The following is a 10,894-nucleotide window of genomic DNA, read 5'->3' as shown; positions in this document are numbered from 1 at the left end:
GTGCAAAACAGGATTACATTCTTTAATTGGGTACACCGTTGCAGTTACATCAGTGACTATATAAAGGAGGAAACAGAGAGAGAGAGAGAGAGAGAGAGAGAGAGAGAGAGAGAGAGAGGGTGGGTGGGTGGGAGTGCAGGTGGGTGTGGGTGTGCACGAGAGAGAAAGATAGGTAACAAATCAATGGTCCTTTAACCAAAATTTTATGTTATCAATGGCTACATTTCGAGAGTTTGATGAAAATTGTCTCTGTGGGTGCTAATAACCTAATTTCTTGTGTGCACAAAATCATCAAATAATGAATCAGTAATATTGTAAAATGCATATCTTTATTTGCTTTCATAAAAAAAACTGGCACATTGTATTAAAATTTACTTAGAAAACTGTACATATTTAAGTTACTCTGTGTCAACTTTATTTTAAAAAAATATACAACACTTCAGTATCTCAGTGTGAATAGTGTGCAGTTTCTGTTCTCTTGATAACATTGACATCTTTAGATAACACACATACACACTCTTGCTTGAGTAACAGCAGGAGCAGAAACAAATTTAAAATCCAACCAGGTTACATAATTTCATTGCAATAGTAGACCCTGCTTACATGAAAGAATGGTGGGAATAAAATCTTAAGGCATCTATGTAACAGGATAACATATACAACCCTGGCCTTTCCACTTTATTTGTTACCAAGTATTTTCTTACAGATTTAATATAATATTCATTTTCAAAACACATATAAATTCACAGTTATCCACATTAAAGGGTATTAATGTAATTAACTAAATCATAGAAGAACATTGAGTATTTTGTCAATATCTCTCTTTTTTTTAAGTTGCCAAGGACTTACCTTCCGAGGAAAATAGTTCTGATAACCAATTTTGCATTAGTTCTCTGTACGAATAACTTGTATTTTACTCCCAGGTGTGTCATTAAATAATAATAATAACAAACTGAATGAGGAATATCAAAACCAAATTGAAAAGCACATATAGTATTTTTAACTTATTTGACATACACATTTAGCTTGAGGATTTCTGGCTTTATGCTGAAATAAAATTACACTTAGCTCACTAATCAGGTATAACAATCTCTTCAAACATTAAATCTAAAGTAAACAAACTGCAATGCTGCATGCATTTCAGAATTATTTTTATAATCGTTTATCAGTTAGGAAAAATATATTGCAATTTTAAATTACATCAACTGTATTGTCTCATTAGTGCTAGTGGCAGCAATTTTTAATGCAAAATTTGAGCATATGCTCCAAAGTTTATTTGGCTGCAACACACTTTGTACCAAGAATTAATAACCACAATTCAGTGAGTAGCATTTGCAATAGCCTAGTATTTTGGCTACAGTTTATTGTTCTCACTGTACAAGCCCTATGTCACTGTCAATGAAATGTTTATAATGTTCTGTATTAAATTGTTCATGTCCGTATCAATTTATAAACAACAGAAATAGTTGCACAAAGCACATCGTATCATCTTACGGTTTAGGAGTGGATTTTAACACCGATAAGTGTAAGTACGAATGTTTCTGATCATCGATACGACGTAACTTTTCTACCAGCCCAAATACAGGTGCATCGGTCATGCCTTTAGTAAATGTACATTTAGTATTTGTTCTCACTTTGTGCAGTCATAAGAGCACTGCCATCAAAAGCAAAAGACGTGTGTCAAAATCACTGTTTCAGCACAATTCACTCATTATCTCTCGTAATATTCGAGGCATATTTTCAGCACCTCACGTCGCTACAAACTCGCTCACACTACGTCCTCGTATCACACGGCATCCTCCAACAGGTTACACGGGACAAACTGAGCCGCATCACTGTATCATCTGCAAAAACCTGTTCTCTTCCAGCAACGAAGTGAGTGACGAAGTGAGGTCATTGACGACCATGTTGGAGGTGGGCGGTGCAGGCTTGGCCGTTTCCTCCGGCACGACGGGGCCGCCCTGGGGTGGCGCGGCAGGGGACGGGACGAGCTGCGTCGTACTGGAGACGACCCCGGCGTCCCCACCGCCCCCACCCCGGCCGCCCCCGCCCCCGCCCCACGTCTGGCACTGTTGCACGTACTCGAGCGTACGCTGGTACGCCTCGTGGCGCATACCGCGGTACCCGGGGCTGGGGGCACCCGGGGACGACTGGCTGATGTCGCGGCACTGGATCTCGCAGGGGGGTGCCGGAGGCTGGGGTGCGGGTGAAGCGTAGGACGACGGCGCACAGCCAGCCGACCGGACAGAGCTGGGAGCGGGTGGGAATGCCGGACTCCGATGATGCTGCTGCTGCTGCTGCAGGATGAGAAACAGGTTGTGAGAACCAAATCGATGATGAGAAAATACAAAAAACATTACCTCGAGGTCACCGCCTCGAGCTATGGAGCTGAAATGTTAGCCTATTAGATCTCCACTTACAGTATAACCCCGTTTTTACATTCCCGCATTTCACGTGTGTTTTTGTCAGTGCTGACAGAAGTCCCTATTTTCTCAATATAATGTTTTCTCGTCACTTGCAGTTCTGTGTTGAAACACTTCCCGCATTTTGAGTTTCCTCTGATATTATCACAATCTTAAGATTGATTTTCACACAGATTTCTGCAAAAAGTGGATCATATTCCCACTCAAAGGCTGCCTTCAGACAAAGTGGAAAACGCGAGCTACACTCAAAGTTATAGAGCGTATAACACAGCGTTAGCGCAGTAAGTAAGATTTTCACTGACGGAATGTCGGTTCACGGCTGCCCGTATTCCAGGTCCACAGTGTTTTGAACGGTGGGAAAGTATTCTGAGTCACTGCCTCAGTGATAATCTGGTGACAGAGACTCTACTAATCAGCTTCTTTCTGCTCACTGTATTGTATTATAACAGATTTAATTTAATTTGACAGTCATTTACACAAATAAATATCACTATTAAAGACATCTGTCTCTATAATGTGCTTTCGCGAATCGTTACTTCTGAGTGAAATACACGAATCCGTGCGAGGCGTACAGTCTTAGGTCAGTACGACCCGATGACGGAGGTAAACGCTTCTCCTCTCGATGCTCTGTAACGTGACGGCAATTTCCACCTTCTGAACCGAATCACCTCCTTGTCAACAACAAGCTGTAGATTTCGTGTCTATTGCTCTCTGTTTACAAAGACTGCCGACTTTAATATTTGAACCCACATTTGTTGCAGGTCTTATCTATTGTAATTTTATAATGATTCTCAACAATAAGTCTCACATTAGAACACAGATATATTTTTAATGTGTTTTATTTACAGCATTGGACATAACTGGGATGAAGAGGGAAACAGGCTCTGTGATTATCACGAAGGCAGTGCCCGAGTGAGTGCTGACACACACAAAAGGGCATTTACTTTTTCATTATGATCGTGTCCGACGGTGTAAATGAAACAAAGAGGGAAAAGTATTTCGTGAAACCACATTAAAAAGATATTCGTGTTCTAATGCACAATTTATTATTGATAATCATTATAAAATACAGGTAAATAAAACTTTTAATACAATATTGTTTAAAACACTTAAGTTGGCAGTCTTTATAACAGAGAACAATAGCCACGACATCTACTGCTTGTCGTGTTTCCTATGCTATCCATTATTTTACACTTTCCAGCATTTTACACATATCTCGGTCAGTCAGCTGAAAAGTATAAAATGCGGGTCTTCTTGTACTTAGAACTCATAGTTAGTATTGGCAATAACATAAAAGTCACACACCAACTACATGAGGCAGTGAGCAGCAGGCACACATTTAAAAGTAGACTAAACTGTCAGACAGAGTCCTTCTTCAGATTTAGAGATGCGAGCAAATACATGCACTCGTGTACAGACACACACTCAGCACCATAACTACTACTAAAATCACATCCATTTCAGAGGTGAGCACGGTTCTGCTTGTTTGATTATTTAACATATTCCTAACATACTGCTGGTGGAACAGCAACCAACAGAGCACTGAAAAAGTATATTTTGTGTTTACAGTCGCAGTTTATTTATTTTGCCTACCAGCTATGGGTTTCGATAGACGGTACCACCCTCAGGCCACAGTCGACATGCTCGCTTCCCAAACACTTGTGTGTTGACTGCTCGTCTCCGAATTGATTTGACGGCTTACTTTAATCTGGACTACTGGAGATCCCAAACACTAGAGCGACACTGAAGAATGGGTTCTCTAAGTGTTCTATATGTGACCTCCATTACAGATGAGATTCACTTCCCCTATATTCTCCCAATAAACCGAAGTCAACAATTTGCCTTTCCTACAACTGGCCGTACATCCTCATTCCACGTCACGCTGCTTTGCAACGTTACGACTAGATATTTAACGGACCACTAATGCACGACTAATACTATATTTAAACCCTACAGGTTGGCCTTTTTTACTCATCTGCATTAACTTAAATTATTCTACATTTAGAACAACTCGCCTTCCTTCACACCCGACAGAAATTCTAGGCTCGCTAATGTGCATTATCCTGCAGCCCCTTAATGACAACGGTTTTCAGTGCATTACGGCATCATCGGCAAACTGTCACAGATTGTCGCTCGTCCTGTCTGTCACTCTCTTCCTGTATTCGGGGTGAGTCAGGAGGAAAGGCACAGGTTTTGAGGGACAGGGGTATCAGTGATTCCGAAGAAAAAATTCATGCGGACATACAGCCATTCCGAACAGTTTACAAGATAGAAGGCATTTAATGTACACTGTTACTTATTTTATCTCTTATTCAAACATTGTCATTATTTGCAACATACCACAGTAGTGTAGAGGAAATTGGGAAGAACAATTGATACGGGACACAAGTAGTCTACCAAATTGGAAAACTACTTGAAACTGGCCTACGAAAACTGAGTGAGCGCAGAGTGTGAGATTTTCAATATTCTCTCATTTTCTTCGTGCAAACTATTGGTTCTAGAGAAAAAATGAATGACTTTTTTGTACATATTTAATGTAGTTTAATTTTTTACTCTTATACGTTTTCCCTGGAGGGTGTACGTTTTGTGTTATTTGAGTAAAACATACAAAAGTGACATTATTTGTCAAATCTCGGAAACCGTTCAGAATAGGACATACGTCCAAACTATTCTCTTTTTTATGCAGGATCGTTAATACCGTCATCCATCACATCACCTACCTCTCCTTCCGATACCTCGTATTGAGAAGAAGAATGGTCCTATTGCATTTCCCTGACGGTGCCTTCTTCTTTGCCAAACAGTCACCGTCAGAGTTCTAATAATTAAAAAGTCAAACCAGTGTTCCCTCAGCTCCCCTACGACACGGCCGCAGGAGGCACTGCGAGCGGGAGGGAGAGCGTAGCGTACCTGGCCGAGGCTCCTCTGTTGGAACTGGAGCGACGCCGCGCCCTGCTGCGAGTAGCCGGACCAGCTGTCGGACGACTGCTGCACCTGCGGCTGCACCTGCGGCGGCGGGTGGTGGGCCTGCCTGCAGCTGCCGCAGCACGGCGGTTGTGGTTGCGGCTGCAGCTGCGGCGGTTGGTGGGAGTGCGGGTGGTGCTGCGGTGGCGGCGGCGGCGCACCGTACTGCTGCCGGTACGAGCAAGGCACGTGGGTTCCCCCGTACTGGGAGTGGGGGTGGTACTGGGAGGCGGGACCAGCGGCTCCGTAGCCGCAGGGGGCGGGGCCGGAGGCGGGCAGAGCCGCGGCGGTCGGCGGCACCCGCAGGGGCTGCGCCGCCCCCTGCTGCCATGCGCCGGGGCCCGGACCCGCGGGGGCGGCTGTGCCTGCGGCCGGGCTGGCCAGCGGCTGCTGGTCGAGTCCGCCCCCGCTCTGATTCACCTGTGACTGCAAAAAGTGTCGTCACATGAAGGAGAGGAATCTTTCTGGTGCTCGGAAATTATTTTTACCGTGTCAAGTCTTTCGAGACTAGAAACGGTAAGAGGAAGAATTTTTACCTTTGTATAGACCGCTTATGTCAACAAAACGTGCTTCTAATGAGGGCAATTAGCAACCCAAAATCTGTGATCTGAACATTTTGTTACAAAAATATCTCTACAGTAAGTGCGCAGTGTGACTTGCGAGAGACACAGTGTGAATCCTTAGGCACAGAACGAGAGTCATTGTACTGAAGTCCCCCAATCCACATTTTGTCACACAATGCATATATTAATACAATGATTTGTTTGTATCTAAAAACAAAGATGCCTCGACTGACATCTCTGCCCAAACTATTTGCCTTTACATATGTCTGCTTGAGTCTGTATATGTGCGGATGGATATATATGTGTGTGTGTGTGTGTGTGTGTGTGTGTGTGTGTGTGTGTGTGTACCTGTCCTTTTTTTTCCCCTAAGGTAAGTTTTTCAGCTCCCATGATTGGAATAACTCCTTACCCTCTCCCTTAAAACCCACATCCTTTTGCCTGTTCCTCTCCTTCCCTCTTTCCTGATGGAGCAACCATGGGTTGCAAAAGCTTGAATTTTGTGTGTCTATCAACATACCAACGCTTTCGTTTGGTAAGTTACATCATCTTTGTTTTTAGATACATTTTTCCCACGTGGAATGTTTCCCTCTATTATATCCAATGATTTGTTTATTTATTTATGTTTTTTACTCATAAATTTGCTGCCAATGTCTGCAACATACTGACTTATCTGACATGGAAGAATTTAAGTGATCAGTCATGTAAATACTACTGTTTTTCCATTTACACATAACCTGTGAGGATGTCATATACCAGACAAAATCACATAGTGTTATAATACTATAAGCAATATTTTATTAACCAAAACCTAAAGAAGAACAAAACTACAAGACCAAACTAGTACAAACAGACAGGAAAAGACCTGAGAGAATTAGGGTCTCCAAATCTACATGATAGAAATGAAATCAGAAAAATCACAAACACATGGGGTTTCGAGGAAGAAGAGTGAAAAACTAACCGACATACGTGGTATAGGCAACGAAAGCTAGCCCATTCGTTGTTTATGAAGGAATACTGGGTGAAAAGAAAGGCCAACAAATGTCGATTACGCGTGGTCCTAAGTGATCCATCCGCGAAGAAGAATAAGAATTGAGCACCTGAGGCACGAGATTCGGTACGGAGTCAATATGGGGGAAACAGCAAAGGAGTGTTAGTTTGGCACAGTCTTTGTAAATTTTTGGGGGTGTTAATTTTTGTGAGGAAGTTTGATTACCGTATTTACTCTAATCTAAGCCACACTTTTTTTCCGGTTTTTGTAATCCAAAAAACTGCCTGCGGCTTAGAATCGAGTGCAAAGCAAGCGGAAGTTGTGAAAAATGTTGGTGGGTGCTGCCACAACTGACTTCTGCCGTCGAATATATGTAGCGCTACACAGGCATGCTTTGCAAGCACAAAGATAAATACTGGCACCAAAACCTCTGCGTCATTAAAAAAAAAAAAAAAAAAAAAAAAAGAAAAAAGGGTGGAAGACGAGCTTTTTTCTCCGCCCTGAGTTTCGACCACTGGATTTTCATACATTATCCAATGAAGTAAATACAAATTCCATATTGTTCATCTTCGAATGTAGCAGTATTTCAGTGTACTACGAAAATCCGACTGGCAAGACTGTTTGGGATGTTTGTCAATATGGCCAACTCTGCATTCTGAATTTTTTCTACCTGTGAGAAGAGATGGTTGTTAATAGGAACTTTTATGAATTGTGAATCACATGCAGTATTCTCTTCACCATAAGAATAATACGAATATAAACATTTTGCAATGTATTGTTTCGTGTTTGCTGCTATCTCATTTAAATCCTGTCTGCCTAGTATAGTACGAAACTAGAGTGAGACAACAGCAAACGCGGAAGAATGTACATATCATTATTATTCTTATGCCTAATAGCGATGAGGTCAGAAATGAAGCACGGCAATTGACTAAATTTTTAAATCTAAGATGACTCTAATTTCTGTGCAGAATGTAATGTACTAAAGAGGCGTCCAAAGATTTTCAAACGGAGAAAAAATTTCGCTAAACTCTCGTTCAGAACATCTTCTATCATACGCAGTCTATTATTTGGTTCTTGTTGATCATCATCAAAGAAAGCAGCACTGTAAGTAACAACAAGTAGTAATCTCTTGCCATTGTTTCGCTAATGAGACGATTCCTCTCTTTTCTTTCTTTCTTTCTTTTTTTTTTTATTTTAATTGTAAGCAGTGGTAGCGCACACAAACGCAAGCCATGCCATGAGCAGCGACAGGCCATTAACACGCACAATCAGAATGCGACAAACAATGCATGACAGAGTACAATAATGCATTTTCAGCTTAGAGTGACGTAAACACCCTAACAAAGAAAACGGTGCTTATCAGATCAAAGACAAAATAAGCAGTCAATTCAAACCAGACGAAGCACGTGATAAAGGAAGGGTACCCGTATAAATACCGACGGAGCGCCTGACACGTAGCAATGGCTACCTGGTAAAGCTTAACTGCTAAGCTTACGACTCGAACCAAACTACTGTAGCTGTTATCTTCATCCATTCGACTAAAATTGTCTCTCATGTTACAATGGACCAACTTTGTTCCGATTTGAAGATGCGGCCTAAAACTTTTCTCTCCCCTTGAATTTCGAGTCTCAAATTTCAGGTGCAGCTTAGATTCGGGAAAATATTTTTTTTCCTCGATTTCGAGTCTCATTTTTCAGGTGCGACTTAGATTCGAGTGCGGCTTAGATTCGAGTAAAAACGGTAATTAAATGGAAGTAGTAAAATGAATAATTTGTTTAGGCAAAGTTCTACAGGAGTAGTTCCGCAACCGTAGGAAACGGATCGTTACAGTACATAACCAAAATTTTAATTCGCTCACGGTACAATTTACAGTGTACACGAAAGTGGGCCGTGACGCACCTGGTACAGGTGTTGCTGCTGTTGGTGTGGGAACACGTGTTGCTGGTGCTGCTGTTGGTAGCCCTGGACAGCCGGAGACGGGCTGCCGTGGCAGTGGTAGGCTCCGCCGCCGTGGCAGTAGTTCCCGTTCCCACCGTACGCCTTGTGCTGGTGGTGCTGACGGTAACAGCCGTAGCCGGCACTGCTGCCCGCGAAGTCGTGCGCCTGCTGCCGGTGCGGCGAAACGGGCGCGTGGTGGCACGGCACGCCGGCCGCGCCCGCGGCGCAGCCTCGGTGCTGGTGCTGCTGCGGCTGCGCCGGAGGGAGTTGGTGCGCGGGTCCGCCGCAGGTGCCGTAGTGGTGCGGGGGCGCCGCGGGTCCCGCCTGCTGCGGCGACGGCGGGACGTAGCCGCCGCAGGGCTGCGCGGGGGGCGGGAGCTGCGGCTGCGTGTCCTGCTGCTGCCGGTAGCCGGCGGTGTCGGCGGCGGTCGGTGCCGGCGCTGCCGCGGGGAGCCGGGGGCTCTGGGCGTCCTTCGAGTTGTCTGCCACCTGCAAGGTGTCAGCAGTTGCAGTTGCGGTGCAGTTGACACTTGCGAGCTTTCCGGCCACCGGTGTCACCGTCTCCGAAAGTTAAATCTAGTGACTGTCGGGAGGAATCTTGCCATCTGCGGTACCTGACAAGTTTAATTTCTGAAGAAAATTGAGGTGACAGCTGTCGGCCCCTCGAACTCTTTCAACACACTCGGTTATCCGTTCGGTGTGTTCTGTGAACCCCATCATGAAGAAGAACCTTCTGTGATGTGGAATAAGTATATGTGTAATTTAAAGATAAGACAGAGACATTAAATAAATGTATTATGTGAACTGCATCGACAATAAGCTATCACTCTGCTGCTTAATGCTAATCGTACTTATATCGGATAAATTTAACTGTGTAATTAAACAATGGGAATTCCAGGACGGAATAACAGGAATGTGAATTATGTTGGATTGCAACCCACCACATAGATATGGCAGTGCACAGTCAAAAGTATATTTAGAGGAAGGCTGTTCAACATTAGTTTAGTTGTGATTCTTGAGTTTCTCCCGGCGTATTTGATAATCAAAATATCCACGGGTGTACTGGGAGCCTACAGTGTGACCTCGGTTTGAGGAAGGCCGGCGTGTACCAGATTCCGTGTCAATGTGGCAAGTCGTATATTGGTCAGACGATGCGTACCGTCGAGGATTGATGCCGTGAACACCAGAGGCGCACTCGACTGATGTATCCGAGCAAGTTGGAGGTCGCTGAACATTGTTTGTCGAAAAATCACACTATGGATTATGAACGTACAAGGATTCTGGTATAGACGTCGAGATACTGGGACAGCGTTGTTAGAGAGGCCATCGAAATTCGCACCAATGACGACCTCATAAACCGTGACTGTGGCTATAATCTTAGCAAGGCTTGGGAACCAGCGATTGGATTAATCAAGAGTAAATCGAGCAAACGTATAGTTGTGATGACCATGGCGGACAGAGCCAGCACACCGACGTCATCTCAGACGCCGTCGCAATCTCTTCCACCGCGCGACCGTGGTGCGGACGGCGGAGGGAGTGCGCCGGGGTGGAGGGTAATTAAATCAGCCGCCGCCGCGACCGAACCCAGTTCCCTCTGAACAGGCATAGTGTACAGATCTCCGTGCCGACACGTTCACAGGAGCTCAGTCCGTCAGTTCACCTGATGATAGCGACATGTGTGATCGCCGAAATATTGTGCCCGTTGGACACTGTAGACCGGCAGTACATCCGTGGATATTTTGATTATTAGTTTAGTTGTTGGACAAAGTCCATTGTGGCCACTGTCATCTCCAGACCAAGCTGAATTATTAAGACGAGTGTCGAGACTGGGTATAGTGTTCCTTACATTTAAATATAAAAATACAGAAAATCTTTACCTTTGATAGGAGTGTTGTTATTTATGAGGAACCATTAGTTTATTTATTAACTACAGAAATCGATAGTTCCCATACATCGAGCGTATTTACTTATTTATTTATTTATTTAAATTAGTCACACTTGGCAACTTTCGAAAAAGGATA

At 43.8% G+C, this 10,894-nt stretch overlaps 1 protein-coding gene across 1 annotated transcript in view; it reads right to left on the bottom strand.

Moving 5' to 3' along the window:
• Nucleotides 1-322: 322 nt before the first annotated feature.
• Nucleotides 323-10,894, bottom strand: part of LOC126109820 (transcriptional activator cubitus interruptus-like) — a gene marked incomplete at its 5' end in the record, with an annotated part of 124,241 nt that continues 113,669 nt past the window's right edge. Inside the window, 3 exons of the mRNA XM_049914878.1 lie at nt 323-2,297; nt 5,331-5,810; nt 8,835-9,362. Of these exons, the coding sequence (XP_049770835.1) occupies nt 1,833-2,297; nt 5,331-5,810; nt 8,835-9,362 (1,473 nt within the window). The remainder of the gene's footprint in view (nt 2,298-5,330; nt 5,811-8,834; nt 9,363-10,894) is intronic.

This window comes from Schistocerca cancellata, chromosome 12 (genome assembly GCF_023864275.1).
Source record: "Schistocerca cancellata isolate TAMUIC-IGC-003103 chromosome 12, iqSchCanc2.1, whole genome shotgun sequence".
Taxonomy (NCBI): Eukaryota; Metazoa; Arthropoda; class Insecta; order Orthoptera; family Acrididae; genus Schistocerca; species Schistocerca cancellata.
This window is presented reverse-complemented; position numbering and strand designations above follow the sequence as displayed.